General features: G+C 51.7%; 1 protein-coding gene across 3 annotated transcripts; it reads right to left on the bottom strand.

The window, feature by feature from the left end:
- Positions 1-5,962: 5,962 nt before the first annotated feature.
- Positions 5,963-16,911, bottom strand: SRM (spermidine synthase). Of its 3 annotated transcripts, none has more exons than XM_075906267.1 (8): positions 16,811-16,911; positions 15,469-15,589; positions 14,994-15,086; positions 13,615-13,768; positions 11,199-11,282; positions 10,452-10,597; positions 8,484-8,606; positions 5,963-6,883 (listed from the first exon to the last, which is right to left on the bottom strand). In XM_075906267.1, the coding sequence occupies exons 1-8, from the start codon at positions 16,894-16,896 to the stop codon at positions 6,866-6,868; spliced, it is 825 nt and encodes a 274-aa protein (XP_075762382.1). In that variant the 5' UTR covers positions 16,897-16,911; the 3' UTR covers positions 5,963-6,865. The 3 variants fall into 3 exon arrangements, with proteins under 3 accessions (XP_075762382.1, XP_075762383.1, XP_075762381.1); XM_075906268.1 differs by having other exon boundaries at positions 16,817-16,911; XM_075906266.1 differs by lacking the exon at positions 16,811-16,911 and adding an exon at positions 16,601-16,804.
- Between the last annotated feature and the right edge of the window lie 461 nt (positions 16,912-17,372).

The raw sequence follows: 17,372 nt of genomic DNA, 5'->3' as shown, positions 1-17,372 counted from the left end.
CTAGAGAATGTCACCAAAATCGATAAGTTGCCACGAAACCATTTGGATTTCAGAGTACCAGAGTTCCATTTGGACACAGCATCAGTCTAATGCGGAGGCAGCGTGTATGGTGAAATAGTGTGAAGAGGCCCAGGGTGGGGGGCTGGTGGCAATATGAACTGACCCTCAATGGGGCTGAGAGGGCTGGACTCGTCTCAGGGATGGCCGGAGACACCGGGGAATAACCGCTGGTGGTATAATATTTGCAAGTGGCTCTCCCACAGCTGATCATGGTAGCCACAACCCATTAGCTAAATGCGATCACAGAGATCAGACCCTAGTATCGGCCTGAGAGCCAACGAACCATTCCCCAATGAGTTCACACACTGCTCTCAGGGAGAGGCCAGGACGCTTCTCTGGCTGCTTTCTTGGAGCTCAAGGGAACTAAGAACAGGGACACGTGAGGTCCTGCTCTACCCTGGTGCCTACAGACAAGAGCTATTGCCTCCTTCTGCAAATCCCACGGAAAGGAGCCCCAGAGAAGAGGAGCCTTAGGCTGTTGTGTACAAATCAACAGCCTTTCAGTACCATGGAGAGGGCAGCTCTTGCTCTTGTCAAGGAAGTCTCCTGCTGGAGAGAAGCGAGTGCTTATGGTTTGCAATATCAAGAGGCTATTAAAATTCTATTAGCCGTGCAGCTGGCAGCCTTGAAAGATGTACCACCTACTTCCACAGCATTTGCGATCATTCCCCCCTCACCCCCGCTTTATCTGCTTCACACATCACTGTCCTATAATTGAGATCCCAGTTTCTAATTCCCTACCTTTTGCATATTTTAAAAGCATTTAACTCCCTCCTGTGCAGTCAGTCAGAAAAGAGCTTCACCCAGCATTAAACTCTGGGAAATTTCTCATTTTACTTTTTAATAACATTTTGCCCGAGTCTCTTTGTCTGGTCCTTGAGCCATTCCCTTCCACTCCATCTCAGGAGGGAAACTGGCTCTCCCAGCACCTTGAGGGCAGCTGTTATCACTTGTAGATGGTTTGCCTGTGCCAAAAGCCAAATTGGCCTCAGCTTGGCAGTCTCGTGCTCTGGCTGGGCTCCATGGATAATCCAGCCAGGCCCCGAGAACATTAACATGGGCGGAATGAGGCACTCATGCTGATTAAGTGGCCGAAAGGACACGGAGAAGATATTTTTCAGGAGTTTTTTTCCTCCCAGAAACACTTTGGGAACTGAAAGAGATTTACTGGCAAAGTTCAGGGATGGGAGGCAGCCCTGGGCCAGCGGCCTTGACAACAGGCCTCTGAGGCACTGTAGCTGCAGCCTACAGGTACTCTTATTGTGTTCCCCTGTCCATCTCTGCCTGTTATTTCTTGTCGTGCTCTTAGACTGTGAGCTGTTTAGGGCAAAGCCCTGGTTTTTTGTTCTGTGTTTGTACAGCACCTAGCACAGTGGACCTAGCACAATGTTCCATGACTGTGATAGGCCGGGTGGTACCACAGTACAAACTGAGAACACTCATACGGTGTGTCTACACTGCACCCGGAGCTCGGAATAAGCTACGCCATTTGAGCTATGCAAATTGCATAGCTTATTTCGAGTTCTTTTCAAAATAGTTTATTTCGAAATTTGGCGCCATCTCCACAGCACTTATTTAGAAATAAAAAGCTATTCCGAAATGTCCGTTACTCCTCAGGGAAAGGGGTTAACAGGGACGTTGGACTAGCGAGTCTGTTACATTTCAAAACAACGGGCATGCTCAAAAGATGCAGAATAGCTATAGTGCTGCAGTGTAGATGTAGCCATAGGGCCTATTCTTGGCTGCCACCAGCAGTGTCACCAGGAGTGGAAGGGAGAATCATAGAGGAAACTCACCCCACCAGTGCAAGGGATGGAAAGGTGGCTTTTGGCCAAAATCAATCCAGAGTGGTAGGGGGCTGATCTCCCACCAGGACCTCCATTTCCACCAAGAGAACCAGCTGCAGCAAATTGCATGGCCCTCTGGTCAGCCACTTGTGCAGAAGGAAGGGTGCAGTAGACTAGCTAAAACTCCGTATACCATGTCTGAGTAAGTGCTTAAAATTTGTCAGCCCTCTACGCGGGGTGACTTTCACCCTAGCATTCAAAGTACTTGGAGCTGCTCAGAGGGAACTAGCTCCTGCTGTGAAAACTGTCCTTCCATTCCCCGCTTGCATTGTTAATGATGCCAGGTTCAGGCAGGGATCGGTATCTCTCATTGCAGAGCACTGAAGCATTCGAAACAGCCTATAAAGAACAACGGTCTGGCAATTACCGTGGAGTTATATGGAAGGCTCTGCCGATAGATCATGGGCAGCTTGGCTCACAGATGGCCTTGTCCTGCCACTGTGGTAACTGACTTGTAAATTAGGCCACTCTAGTGAGATTCAATCTTTGTAAAGAGCAAAGGGAAAAAGCAATCGGGACCAGCTGCATGGAGGTGCCTGGAGTCTTTCACCTCCAGGGCACCATGCACATCCAGCATGGGGTACTAGTCTGACTCATCACCACATGGAGGCAGATCCAGGGCCTCTCTCCACTCAGCTGTCAAACTCAGTCCCCTTCACTCTATAGGAAAAGCCTCATCAGTGGCACTCTCAGCAGAGAGGCCCTGGCTTGAATAGGTTATAGGGACTGAACCATTGGCTTTACCATGGGGGCAGTTTTCAGGAAAGATGTGGAGGAATTGGAGAAGGTCCAGAGAAGAGCAACAAAAATGATTAAATGTCTAGAAAATGTGACGTGAGGGAAGATTGAAAGAACTGGGTTTAGTTTGGAAAAGAGAAGAGTGGAGACACGACAACAGTTTTCAAGTTACAGTAAGGCTTTGTCTACACTGCACCTGTTTTGCGCAAGAAATATGCAAATGAGGTGAAGTGTGGAATATCACCATGCCTCATTTGCATAATTAATGAGGCTCCGTTTTTGTGCAAAACCCTCCTCTTGCGCAAGACCTGTTCTTCCACATTTTTTTCAGGAAGAACGGCTCTTGCTCAAGAGGGGTTTTTTGTGCAAAAGCCTCTTGTGCAAATCCAGAGCCCCATTAATTATGCAAATGAGGCATGGCAATATTCCATGCGTTGCCTCATTTGCATATTTCTTGTGCAAAACAGGTGCAGTGTAGACAGAGCCTAAGAGTGTTACAAGGAGGAGGGAGGAAACGTGTCCTCCTTGACCTCTGATAATAGAGCAAGCAGCAACGGTCTTAACTTGCTGCTAGGGAGGTTTAGGTTGGACATTAGGAAAAACTTCCTGGCAGGGTGGTTGAACACTGGAATAAATTACCCAGGGAGGTTGTGGAATCTCCGTCATTGGAGATTAAGAGCAGGTTAGACAAACACCTATCAGGACTGGTCTAGATAGTGCGTGGTCCTGCTGTGAGTGCCGGAGACTGGACTCAACCACACTGAGGTTCCTTACAGTTCTAGGATTCTATGTGTGGGGTACCTCCAAGGGGTGGTGCTGGTAAAAGATGTTAACAGGATAGCACATGGGGGAAGCTTGTGTTGCCCCAGCCCCGTCAGTACCTGCTCTGTGGACAAAGGGATTTGGACGTGCAGAGGTATCAATCCAGCACCTTGCCCCATCCCAACTCTGACTGTAAGCTCTTAGGGGCAGGGCTTGGCTTTGTGTTCTGTTAGTACGCTACTGCAGGTCCAGGAGGAGGACTTCTGCATCCTATGGCAATACAAACAATAGTCAGTAGGCAGGCCTGTGCCCTGCAGTCTTTTAGGCAGAGCAGAGGGGCAAAGCTCTAAGTGGAACAGAAGAGCTTCAAAAAGATGAGAGAATTCCCCAAGAACCATGAGAGTGAGCAGGAGGGTGGGAGGAGGAATCTCAGTGCTGGAAACCACCTCCCCGTCCCTCACCCCCAGCCCCGGCTTGCAAGGGCCTGGGATTCTGCTGACGCCAGGGACACCTCCAGCCCTGGGTGGAATGCAGCTCCTTGCCCTGCTTGGGAGGGTGTTATCCACAGAGGCAGGCAACACAGACCCCATGGCCCCAGGCTCGGCAGGTACAAAACATCTTTACAGCTCTCCCCTCCCTTATCCATTCCCTGTAGTGATCATCTCCCTCACCCCCCTTAGAGGCTTGGGCACAGGATTATTGCTTTCCTCCCCTCCCCTCCCCTCCCGCTTTCATATTACAACTCAGATGGCTGCTGCCACCCTCTTAGAGAAACTGGGCCCAAAGAGCTTTGGCAGCCTCAGTGAGACAGCACGAGGGAAAGGAATGACCCACCAGCGCAAGGGATGGAGAGGTGGCTTGTGGCCAAAATCAATCCAGAGCGGTAAGGGGCTGATCTCCCACCCGTATCTCCATTTCCATCAAGAGAACCAGCTGCAGCAACCTGCATGGCCCTCTGGTCAGCCACCTGGGCAGAAGGAAGAGTGAAGGTATCACATGCAGGAATCTTGGCGGGGGGGGGGTTTCAAACCACAGTGTAAGGGACTAGGGCAACCCCTAGGGCAGGGGAGGCCAACCTGTGGCTTGAGCCGCACATGGCGCTTTGCTCACAGAAATGCGGCTCTCAGGGTTACGGCTCATTCGGAGCCATGTGCCCGTGTCTGGAGGGTGGCGGTGGCAGCTCCAGTGAGACCCAGGCATTGGGTTAAAATGGGCTGGGGGAGGGCATTGGGTGCCAGGGAGAGGGTAGTGGGTTAGAGTGGGAGGACTGGGGGGTGCCTGGCTCTGGGGGAGGGATGTGTGGCTCTTTGAACTACTATCCACAGCTCTTGTGGCTCTTAGGCTGGGTCTAGACTACACCGCGCTGTCGACAGATGTAGATCAGGCATGTCAAAATTGCTAATGAAGCAGGGATTTAAATATCCCACCCTTCTTAGCATAAACAGGGCCACCACTTTTTTTCTAAATGGAGCTTTTCAAAAAATAACCAGCAGTCTAGATGCGGATCGGTCGAAAATAACCCTTTTCAAAAAAATGAGGTTTACAGGATCTGTCATAAAAGGGTTTATTTTTGACAGATCCAGGTCTAGACTGCTGGTTTTTTTTTTTTAAAAAAATCTCAGTTTAAAAAAAAAACCCAACAAAAACCGGCAGCCCTGTTTACGCTAATGAAGGGCAGGATATTTAAATCCCTGCTGCATTAGCAATTTCAACGTGCCTGATCTACATCTCTGTTGACAGAGGTGTAGTCTAGACACAGCCTTAGTGTCTAAGTGGTTGGCCACCCCTGCCCTAGGGGATAAGAATAGGCTGTTCTGGGGACCTTGGACACAGCAGCTGTGGTGGGAAGAACACGCACGTAGGGCAAACTGGGGTGAAGTCTGGCTGGCCCGCCTAAGACTGTGGGGAGCTAGGCTCCACTGCAAAGCCTCAGGTGAGCAGAGGAGCTGGGCTGATAGGAATCTGAGGGGGGGTCCTGCACAGGGAGGCAATGACCACAGAAAAAGCAGAAGGGCAGACCACACAGGAGGCAGGTTGGCTACATCAGCGGCAGGCAATAGCTGAGACAGAGTCCAGCCGGAACATGAGCAAAACATTGCTCCTCCACTGTTACCGAACGCCCTTCCTTGGCCGCACATTTGACATGGGTCCGGAGGTGTCCCCTAGTGGCCATGATGCAGGGACCAGCAGCAGTTTTGCAGAGGACAGTAAGAGTGACAAAGCTGAGAGGAGTCAGCAATTGAGCTGTACACCTTTGAGGAGGAAGCGGGGAGGACGGGTGGGGGGCAGAGGAGCTGGAGCTACTATTGCGGGGGGAAGGGGTGTATGTGCTGCAACACAGAACACGCCCAGTTCACTGCCTTTTATAGGTCCAGCAGGCCCTGGGAAGAAGCTGGGCTGACTGGATGGTGCTTTGAGATTCTCCAGTGAGAGGCATTAGGACAGGCACAGGAGCCTGAGAACGTCCCATCAAGGACACTGACTGCACGGTGCCCTTGATCACAAACAAGGGAGCGACGGTTGCAGGGTAGCTGCAGAGAGAGGACACCAAGAGCTCAGAGGCGCATGGAGTTCTTTTAATGAGCAATGGAGTGCCGGAGTCCAAGCTTCAGGACCAGGACATGTAGAGAACAACTTACACATCCACTGTCACTTGTATTCTTGCTCCCAAGATCAACGTGCCTCCCAAGGGCCAGCCCATTCCCCGGACTGAGTCTTCTACTTCTAGCTACAAGGGGACGCTGGCTACTTGGCCTCCCTCGCTGATGGTACCCATCAGGCAACAGATGGATACACCGACTGGCCTGTCGCTGTATTGCAGAACGGGCCTCGGAACCGATATGACAGCAAGGATTAAAAAACAGGAGTCGCCCTGTTCATGCTTCTGTTTCCCACCCCCACCCTCCTTTTTTTTTTTTTTTTTAAAAAGTGACTAGACTTTGTGACAGCTGAGGCTGCTCCTGTAACACGGTTACTCCAGCAGGACTAGAGGGAGAGCTACTGTGAATGCAACAGAGGGTATGAATTCTGACCTCTCCAAGGAAACAGTGGCTGTGATGTTCAGGCCTGTTGCCTGCTGGGAGCTCTCCCAGGAGGAGAGCAGGGTCCCTCCCTGTACACCACTCCCTTCCCCAAGTTAGAGAACATTGCTAGGCAGGCGTCCATGTCAGTTATAAATACAACAAGTGATCTGGGGCAGGCCAGGGAGGAGGAGGAAGAGGGGGAAAGCTATCTTACATTCCCAATACTGGAAAGACGAGTTTTGACCCCAAGCAGCGAGGAGCTCGGCCAGTCTCATGGCCTTGCCACCTTTAAAGCGCTAGCAGACGGAATGTTGACTGGCACAGGCTCAACTCTGGCCAGCTGGCAGTGTTGGCAGCCAGCTGAGAAAGTCCCCACGCTGCAGCACCGAAGATCTCAGGGTCCAACTCATGGGGGGAAAGCAGCGTCTCAGGCGCTCACACGTCGCTCAAGGCCTGGAGATACCAGGGAGAGGGAGAGAGAGAGAGTTAACTGTCTGGAGAAGTGGCAAACCAGCATGTAGACCTACTAGACAGGGGAGGGGAACTGTATTTCTGGGCATGCTCATTTTACATCCCAATGCCAGTAGCCTGGGCAATTCCTCTAGCGCCCTCAGCCGGTCTCCCTTCTGCTGTTGCACCTTTCACAGCCAGGGCGTAGGCCTGACTGGAACAGAGATGGCTCCAAAGGGGTGATGTAAACCATGGAGAAATCCTTCAGCAATGCCTATCGCACTCCAGATTAGTTCTCTGCAGTATTCTCCACCTATTTGTGTGCACCAACAAGCTGCGTGTTCCAGAAACATCTGCACCCTCAGCTTAATGGACAGCTCTAAAAGGAAGCCAAAGCATGCTGATCTGCCCTGGGTTCACCACACCTCACCCCGAACAGCCAGCACACACTTCTCATGCGGCTAGCTCTGCACACCCTTCCAGCCTAGTATCACTCCCACGCTCCCTGGAATTAATGAGGGGAAGTCCTTAGCTAGAGGCTAAGGGTCCCAGATAGGGATGTAATCGTGTAGTCGATTAACTGATAAGCAAAAGCTTATAGGTTAATGCTATAGACTACACGTATTCCCTTCCTCCTCCCCCCAAGTACATTTTTTAGCATGATGGCCAGCAACCTGGCTCATGTCTGGCTTGTGACGGGTCTGGGACCTACCCTTGCTGCGGCTCTTCATTTAAAGTGTACTAGAAGCTAGGCTGGCAGGCAGCCTAGTTCAGTTCTGGCTTGCCCTGGCTCTGGGAGCACAGACCTCCCCTCACCCCAGACAGGGGCTGCTGCCACCCACTGCTGCTGCCTCTGATACAGAGGCAGCAGCATGGGGTAACAGACAGCCCATCCGTGAGGGCTCCCCTCGCAGACCAGCACCCACCTGGCACCCTGCGCTGCTGCCTCCGAAGTGGGGTTGGAGCACACTGGCTGCTGGCCCCACCTCCAGGTACTAGAGAGCAGTGTTTCTCAACTTTTTTTTTTGGTTAATATAAAGTACCCCTTTAAAAATATATATAAGTACCTCCAATTTTTAGGCACAAATTTTTTTTTCTACTATTGCAACATATTTGTTTAAACAACTTAATCGTAACCGGGTGCACGATGGAATTTTTGGGTGTAAAAAGTACAAAAAAAATAATAAAACGCTGTCAAACTTAACAAAAATTCAGTTTTCTTCAAGTTTCAGTTGTGTTGATGTACTCTACAGACTTCTCTTGAATACCCAAAGGGTACTCATATCACTGGTTGAGAAAACTGATAGAATAGTCGACTAACTGATAAAAATTCATGAGGTTACTCGACTATTTAATTAACCGATATTTAACATCCCTAGTCGCACAAGCAGGACTGAGCACTCCCTGCCCAAGGAGCCTTGTACTTCTAATGAAGGTGTGCTGCCAACAGCAGAGCATACACAACAGCTGGAGAAAAAGCAGCTGCCAACAGGGCCCGAGTGGGAACCTGCATCCCAGATAAGTAGCTGTAGGCCACTCCACAGAAAGATAGGTTCTCCCTAGCCGTTGTGGGGGCGGGGTGAGGAGCTGCAGGCTCTCTTACCTTCCGTGCAAACTCAGGCAGGATGAAAGCTGCCTGATGGATTTCAGAGTTGTAGTATTTCAGGTTCATCTTTTCCACTTGCTGCTGCGATAGCTGCTGCACAGGTTTCCGGAAATTTGTGCTCTGCAAAGAGGGAACGTTCAAACAGAGCATGTATCATCCATAGAGGGGGCCTGCTGCTGGGAACAGACAGTGAGAACACACAGGAATGTGGATATTTTTTATGGCATTTTCCATCCAGGGATCACAAGCACTGCACAGCAAAAGCCTCTTAGGCTCTGGAATCTGCAAACCTGACTCACATGACTAGCTCGCATTCAGAGGCTGAAGTCAGCGAGACCAACTCGCATGACTAGGGTCTAGGGATGTTAATTTAAGTTTAATCAACTACTCGACTAGTTGATGGAATTTCCATTGCCTAGTCAATTAGTCTATGGGAACCGCAGCAGGGTTAGCTCCTGGCCCCGGGAACTTACCCTGCCAGGAGCTAACCCTGTTGCAGCTCTGCCTTTTAAATGTATTTAAAGCCGGCAGCACAGCAGGGGAGACCCCAAGTGAGCAGGGACAGCTGAGCGAGCCATCAGGCTCATAATACATTTAAAACGCGGAGGTGCAGCATCTGAGACTGGGTGTGGCTCATGCCTGGTCCCCACTACTCTTCTGCCCCCTGCGGAGACCATGCTGGGGGGAAACCAGCTTTTAAGCCGGCTCCCGCCCCCCAGTACCGATCCTGCTCCCCCCCCCCCATAGAGGCAGCAAGAGCGGTGGGGGAGAAGCGACTAGTCGAGGGACCAGTCGACTATCTGATAAGCTTATGCTTATTGGACAGTTGACTAGTTGCTTACATCCCTACTAGGGTCTTCCTAGCTGAGCCCTGTGCCAACCGAAGCTTTCCCACCACGACTGCCTGAGGATCAAACCGCTCACTCCTCATCCACATCTGTATTCAGCGCAGCACTGAATGCACAGCCAGTGTCCGAGGCTATGTCTAGACTCCAGGTTTCTCGCACAAGAAGCTTTTTTCGGAAGAGACTTCGGCAAAAGCTTCTTGTGCAAGAGTGTGTCCACGCTGCCTGGATGCTCTCGCAAGTAAGCAGTGATTCCTATGGACAGAATGGCCACTAGGGCACCTGTGCTTTTTCCTCTTCCCTCCTCTTGTGCAAAAAACTCTCAGAAAAGAGTCATTCCTCGCAGAATGAGGAATACCTAGGCGGGAAAAACCCCTCTGTTCTTTCGTTTTACTTGTGTAAACACACGCTTGAGGTGTGGACTCTGTAGGATAGACCTAGCCCCAGCTGAGAAATGCAGCCGGCGTTCGGAACCAGGAGAGCCCAGCCATGTGCTGCAATTGTCCCGAGAGGGGGGACGGGAAGAGAAAGGCTCTGTGTCCAAGGCACTGCTTCAAGCCAGTCCAGTTGATCAGTGACTATTGGGTGACCAGCATGCAATGAGTTTGGTGGGTCTCCACCCAGTTCCCAGTGGACTGCTGCCTTCATCTCAAAACCAGAGGCTGTTGAAACTGACCTCCCTCATTCCTGGGCGTGGCCCTTCCACATTAGGCCGGGGGCTCCGGCACGGCTGCTGCCCCAGCTCAGTGGGAGCTACCCTCTATTTCCCTCCCTCTCACACATGTGCACATCAAGCCACTCAGGTCCACTAGCCAGTCGTAGGCTGGGAAAGCGGGAACATGGCTTCTAGATGCTGACTAGCAATGGCCAAGCACAGCACAGACCCAGAGGGGGCTTGGAGGTCCTGAGAAGATGGATCTAGATGCCACCTAGAGATCCTTCCGAGTTAGCCAGGTGCACAGCACAACAGCAGACTCTGCACACGAGGGGGCTTCCTAGTCTTTCAGAACGTATGGGGCTGATGGCTGTTAATCGAGCCAAGCCTGTTCCACGGTGCCCTCCGGCCTCCCCCTAGCAACACCCCAGGGATACGACAGGTGGTGGGACGCCGGAGACTCACTGGGTTCTTACTGCACAGCATGAAGCCGATCTGCCCGCTGGGATAGGTAGGGATGGTGCAGTAAGCGTATTCCACCACTGGGAACAGAGACTTGCAGAACTGACGCATCTCCTTAATGAGATCCAGGTGCAGCCACTGGCATTCACCTGTGCAGGTAACAGGAACAGATGGGAGATTAGAATAGACAAGAGCCACCGTTAGCACTATGAGCAGAGGTGTCAGGTTAAGGCTGGTTTTAAATCTGAAGACTAAGGCCTGGTCTAAGTTTTACTGGCAGAGCCACATCGGGATGGGCCGAGACATTTTCCCCCACTGGGATAGCTTTGCTGGTAGAAGCCCTTGTGTAGACACAGAGCGAAGAAATGCACAGAAAGACTAAGGCCAGCCTCAGATTCAGCTACGGGAAGTGACAGACATTAGACTTCATACCACGGATCCCAAGTTTGGCCTCTGAGATCTGTGCCTGGGGATTACAACGTTTACACAAGATCCAGAACATCGGACACAATGGGACAAGTTCTCAGACCCAGAGGCCTGGTTTGTTAGAACCCCCCATTACAATACGATCCTGGAACACCCAGCCTCACCCACCTGAACTTCCCTAGTTACATAGTTACCTTCCACTCTAGTCTGGGACTTGGCACACCTGGACTCATTTCCCTGCTTCATCAGACTTCCTGTGACCTTGGGCAAGTCACTTCGCCTCTCTGTGCCTCAGTTGCCCAACTGTACCCTGTCAGGTCTCACCTTGGCAGCAGAGAATCCCATCCTCTCGCAGAGCCGTCTTCATCAGCTGGTAGTAGGATTCTTTGAACAAGCTCTCTGCAGGACCTGGGCGTAGGACGACACAGAGTTGGCTCAGGGGCCATGAAAATCCCTTTATGGCTTCACCGGGCTCCAGACCAGACCAGAGCTGTGCAGCACCAGAGGGTCTAGACACTCAGGTTTGGTACCAGGCAAAACTCGATTGTTTTAGAAAAGAAAGTTCTGAATTATTTTTCATGTATTACAAACAGTGACTAGAGGGGAGCTGGGGTGTTCAGGGCTGGGGTTCTGGTTTGGCCCACTCCAATTTTCTCTTTGCTAATTGGCAAACATAATGCTCCTCTCAAAAATAAAAACCTTGTGATCTCACCCCCCTGCTCGGCAGATTCAAGAGCAGCAGCAAAGGGCACTGGGGTTAAGTAGGCTCGTCTGAGATGGGACAATAGTTGCTGAAGGAACCCCCTACTATGGGAATCAGGAGAGCAGAACCTCCCCCATGCCGAATGCCCTTTACCTCCCTACTCCCACCCTCCAAACGTGGCAGTGTTGCCAACGGGAGCAGCACACACAAGTAAAAGGTCAAGCGCAAGGCAGCATCGGGTATGGTCTCAAAGAGAGGAAAGATGATCAACTGGCAAAGGTGCCAACTTGGAACCCAGGTTCAATTCAATTCTGCCCCAAATGCCTGTGAGACCGTCAGCAAGTCACTATGGGGACAATGTTTTAGAATCATTTTGGTGCCTAATTCCCATTGGGAGCTAGATGCCCAAATACCTTCACAATACTGGTCCTTTGTAGCTGTGTCTTGATTACCCATATGAAAAACGGGGCAATAGCATTTCCTACCTCCCAGGGGTGTTGGGAGGACAAATACATGAAAGACCATGCGGCTCTTAGTTACTGTGGTAAGAGGATCAGCAAGTACCGAAGGAAGGTTGCTAGCTCCCTTTGCTTTTCTAGGGGGTGGCAGGGCACGGACAGAGGAAGCGAGAAGACTGAGGACTGGTGTCCACTGGAAACTTACATCAGTATAGCTATGTCCCTCCTGGGCATGAAACACCCACACCCTGAGAGATGTGACGATAGCGACCTAACTGCACTGCACATAATGCTAGGCTGATGGATTCTTTTATCAAATGGGCTACGACCTCCTGGGAAGGCGGATTACCTGCACCAGTGGGAGGGATTCTGTCGGCGGAGGTAGTGTCTACACCAGTGTGTCTCAACCTTTTTTATAAAGTACCCCTTTTACAAAAAAAATTTTAAGTGCCCCCCGTACCTACAATTTTCAGACACACAATTTATTCCTACCATTGCAACACATTTGTTTAAACAACTTAATCATAGCTGGGCAGGTGATGAAATTTTTGGGTGTAAAAAGTACAAAAATAATAAAACGCTGTAAAACTTAAACCAAAAATTCAGTTTTTTCCAAGTTTCAGTTGTGTTGGCGTGCTCCCCACCCAGACGTCTCTCGAGTACCTCTAGGGGACTCGTACCACTGGTTGAGACACATTGGTCTACGTGACAGAGTAATGTCTAAGCTTGTGTCGGGCTGATTACAGAAGTCTCCACACTAAACTTTTGCTCCACCAACTTCACTTCCTTGCTACACTGACTTAGCTACCTCTCTACAAGAGGCGCAGAGTCAGTGTTGATGCAGTTAGTCAATGCAGCATCCACATACACGCTGTGCTGCTTACACAGACTGTCACTGCTTTGAGAAGCCATCCCACAATGCCTCACGCTGACAGTGCAATTGGTACAAGCGCTCCTGGTGAGGATGCGCACTGCCCATGCAAGGAGCGAAGCACGGACATGCAAAGGTGATGCAATTACTGCAGTGGCGGGATGCAGACGTAACTTAGGTCGACATAATTCTGTAGGTCTACAGTGTGCAGTAGCAGCCCGACAGCTGTCGTGCGTTAAGTGTAGGCCTATAGTGAGTAGGCAGGGAGCACTGGCAAGCAAGAGTTCTTTTTCAGACTCTAGAATGAACTAGCTGCTAGGACCAGTAATCAGATTGCCTCTGAGGGCTGGGGCACAGAGCCCTGAATGGGGAAGTAGGATTGCTGGCGCTCAGCCTTGCTCCTACGCTGGCAAAGGAACAACTTTCAGATGCACTTTCATGCCCAGAGGCTAAACAGACACAGAAGGAGTACTTCACAGCACCTCTGTGATTTGCATCTGGACCCCACCCCGATACTTCTCCATCAAAGGATTATAAGTGATAGGAAGAGAGTGATTTCTCTGAGCTGGGAGAGAAGATTTGCCACTCCACTTCTGCACTGCCCCAGTGAGGTGCACAGAATGGAAAGATGGACAGACTGCAGGGAGGCAAGGAGCGTGTGCGGGGGAGGGACCAACCTCTACCCTCCCCTTTCCATCAGGTTCTCACCCATGGGGTCCGAGGAGTCTGTGATAATCACATCAAAGGCTTCTTGATTCTGTTTCATGAACTCAAAGCCGTCCCCAACGTGCAGGGTCAGCTTGGGGCTGGAATAGCCCACTGCCATCCCCGGGAGGTATTTCTTTGATACCTGAATCACTTCCTGTAACAGACACCACAAACAAGTCAGCATAAAGTACACAGAGTGCAGCAGCTCCCCATGCAGGTACTCTGCTCATTTCCTTTCACACCCTCAGCTCAGACCCACCTTACCACCCATCTGAGAGAAGTTGGTTCCCAGCACCTTAAGGATTTCCTGCCACACACAGCCCTTTCCTAGGGCCCGAGTTGAGCAACATTCCTGCACAATCAGTGCCAACCCTAAAGTGCTTGCAATTTTTTAAGGGGCCATGAAGAACTGAAAGGATCCAGTTACACAGTCCTGCCCACACCCTTCTCCCCGGGGAGATCATCCACAGAGGCAGATCCTGATCAACAGGACAGGTTTCTTTTAAACTCTGAAAATTACCAGTGTGGTTTTTAAACAGGAAAGACTCTCCCATCTCTGCCCCTGAGCCCTTATTTCCCTGTGCAAGCTTCCTGGTCTAGGCCTCTCCATACCAGGCTGGGGAGAACATCCCATTTCTTTGAGGTGGTCCCCCTGGCTGCTAAAATCCTTATGGGTTGCAGAGTTGCAAGATGACACTAGTGTCAGCTGTTCGGAGACCCTCCCTGTGCTCAGTGGCCACCACAGTCCCGATTCAAGCCAAGACACACTCGGCCAGCATCATTATTTCATTTATTAGGGAGGCTGGGAATGGACTCTGGGCTTTGTGCTCATCCTCAGACAGCTCCTATTTCCCAGCATGATGGTGACCGCTTCTGAAACTAACGCCACCATAAACTAAACTGGAGCCTGGACAGACCTGCCTACCAGCAGAAGTTCCTATATTCAGCTGTAGGACACCAACTAAGCAGTGACCTAACCGAGGGACAAAGGTCCCTCACATTGGAAGATGCGTTGTCCCTGTCAAGGGACGAAAAAGGATCCATCAAAGCCAGAAGAACTTCCGTCCTCTGGAGCCCAGCCTTCAGACCCTGCACCTGGACTGGATTAGCCTCTAAGGGACTCCCCAAGTGTGCATGTGGAAGAAGCAATAGGAAAGTCAGATTGTTGCGATGCAGGACTGTGGCGATGGGGTTGTCGTTGCCATGCCAACATGACAAGGAATGAAAGCACTGTCTATAGGGACAGTAGCAGCAGAGGAAGCACTAAGAGCAGCTTCAAAATACTAGCTACCATTCTCTGGGAGCAGCTCTACCACTCTGCAGTCTACAGATTTGACTGAAACTAAAGACACAGCCACACCACTTCATGATTTACGTACCTCGTCAATTTCACACTGCACCACAGAGTCCACAGATGGGTGCTTGACCACTTCTCGTAAGACTCCCCCATCGCCACCACCAATAATTAGCACCTGAGACAGGAGAACGGAAACAGAAGAGTCAGCTTGGTCCAGTCAGCCTGGAAGGTTTGTAGCAAGGACTAGATCAGGGAAGTTGGCCCAGAAAAATCCAGTCACAATACTTCCAAAGCTCTGCCACAGACACATTCCTCCTCTGGAAATAGGCATATTAGTATGTCTCACGCTGTGAGGAATGCTTGGGAAATGTTTTGCACACTCCAGGCAAAAGTGCTACAGAAGTCTAGAGCGCTCTGTTTGTATTGATGGATCTCACACACTGCCTTTGGGTTCAATACATAAAAATGAAAAACAGACAGAACAACTGTCATTTAAGCAGGACTTCTAAAATTGTTGGCAAGAGTGACCTAGCATCAGCCAAACCACCATGTACTACCTTGCGGGGATTTGGGTGGCTGCAGAGAGGTAGGTTGGCAATCATCTCCTGGTAGGAAAACTCATCTCTCTCGGTGCACTGGATTACCCCATCAAGCACTAGCACATTTCCGTAAGTCTTACTGCAAAGGCAAGAGAAACAAAGAGCTCTGAGAGGAGTGCTCTCTGAGAAAAGGCTTGTGGCAGCAAGATCCCAAGGGAGGTGTTATGCATAAGTCTCTCCCCCAAGCAGTGCTGCCTCCTTCCCCTGACTAAATGTTGGGCAAGCCTCTCTCTGGTGTCTGAAACAAAAAACAGGAATATGTAGCACTTTAAAGACTAACAAGATGGTTTATTAGATGATGAGCTTTTGTGGGCCAGACCCACTTCCTCAGATCAAATAGTGGAAGAAAATTGTCACAACCATATGTACCAAAGGATACAATTAAAAAAAAATGAACACACATGAAAAGGACAAATCAAATTTCAGAACAGAAGGGGGCTGGGGAGGGAGGGGGGGAAGAGTAAATGTCTGAGAGCTAATGATGTTAGAGGTGATAATTGAGCTCATCACCTATTAAACCATCTTGTTAGTCTTTAAAGTGCTACATAGTCCTGCTTTTTGTTGCAGCTACACCAGACGAACAGGGCTACATTTCTATCACTATTCTGGTGTCTGAGATATTTGTAAAGAATCACCCCCTCCCTCATGCTATGCTCTTGTCCCATGTGGCCTCAGGGCAAGGGCTGGGACCCACGTGCTAGCACCCAGGGCTGTATCTCCGGCCAGCTTTCCCTCTGATTTTTCCAAGCGGGCCGAATAAATTTTCTTCCATGCACGGAACCACGGGCTGGGGTGCACCACCAGCAGAAACACGTGCAGTCCGGCTGTGGCGGGCCCTCTGCGAATCAGCCGAGGGCTATCGGACTCTCCCTGCCCGATGTGCACAGCTGGCAGGGAACCCCGGGACCCAGAGGGGAGCGCGGGGAAGGCGGACACGGTTCGCCCTGCTCGGCCACCCAGGGCTGCGGGCGGGGACAGAGGCAGGGGAGCGGGGGTCCCTGGGGCCCAGTCGCGGGGCAGCTCCACCCCCCGGCTCCCGAGCGCGGCCGGCCCCTGGCTGCCCGCCCCGCCACGTCCCCGCGCCCGGCACCTCCGGAAGACCAGGATCTCCTGGTAGCGCGAGCGCTGCTGGTGCAGCAGCTCCTCCACCTGCAGGGACATGGCCTGGCCGGGCCACAGGCTGCAGGTCTCGCGGAACCAGCCCTCGCGGATGGGCCCGGGTTCCATGCCGGCCGGCCAGGCCGCGCCAGCCACAGCAGCGCGCGCACCTGCCGCCGGGGCCCACCCCCCCGCCGCTCACCCGAACCTGCTCGCGCTGGCGAAGGGAAGGGGCGGGGCCCCGGCTGGCCGCCGGCAGCCTATCGCCGGGCGGAGCCCGCCCGCCATTGGCTCGCGGCTTCGATTGCCAGCCACTTCGCCAGACAGCAGGTTAGAGTGGCCGGCTGCACAGGGGTCACGTGGGGCTTAGGGGTGGCAGGACCCTGCTCCCGCACTGCGGGACGGGAGGGGAGGGGAGGGGAGGGGCAGGGCCTCCGCCGCGTGTGCATGGGGGGGAGCGCCCCCTGCGGCTGGGTGTGTATGGGGGAGGGGCAAGCGACCCCCCCCCCCTTGTGTTTACGCGTGTGAGAAAGTGCCACAGCGGGGGGAGGGGGGGAGACCTTTATTCCGTCAGGGCCACTGACCCACATGAAGAATCAGTTGGGGGCTCCTCTTTTCCATCCCTGTGCAGAATTTTTCATGTGCACCAAGGCGTCGGAAACCACAGCACGTAATCCCAGCTGGGGGCTCTCTCCAATGGGCTGGGCCACAGTAGGGATGTTACATATCAGTTAATTGAATAGACGGTTAAGCTCATGAATTCT

The sequence above is a fragment of the Pelodiscus sinensis genome, chromosome 23 (genome assembly GCF_049634645.1).
Source record: "Pelodiscus sinensis isolate JC-2024 chromosome 23, ASM4963464v1, whole genome shotgun sequence".
Lineage (NCBI taxonomy): Eukaryota > Metazoa > Chordata > Testudines > Trionychidae > Pelodiscus > Pelodiscus sinensis.
This window is presented reverse-complemented; position numbering and strand designations above follow the sequence as displayed.

Bases quoted from the DNA above. Each gene is read 5' to 3' on its own strand.
- SRM (XM_075906266.1), bottom strand. From the start codon at position 16,737: ATGGAACCCGGGCCCATCCGCGAGGGCTGGTTCCGCGAGACCTGCAGC. The intron at 15,087-15,468 runs GTAGTACATGGT...CTCCTGTCTCAG, and splicing joins GCCACCCAAATCCCCGCAAG to GTGCTAATTATTGGTGGTGG. The intron at 11,283-13,614 runs GTGAGAACCTGA...TCCTACGCCCAG, and splicing joins AGACTCCTCGGACCCCATGG to GTCCTGCAGAGAGCTTGTTC.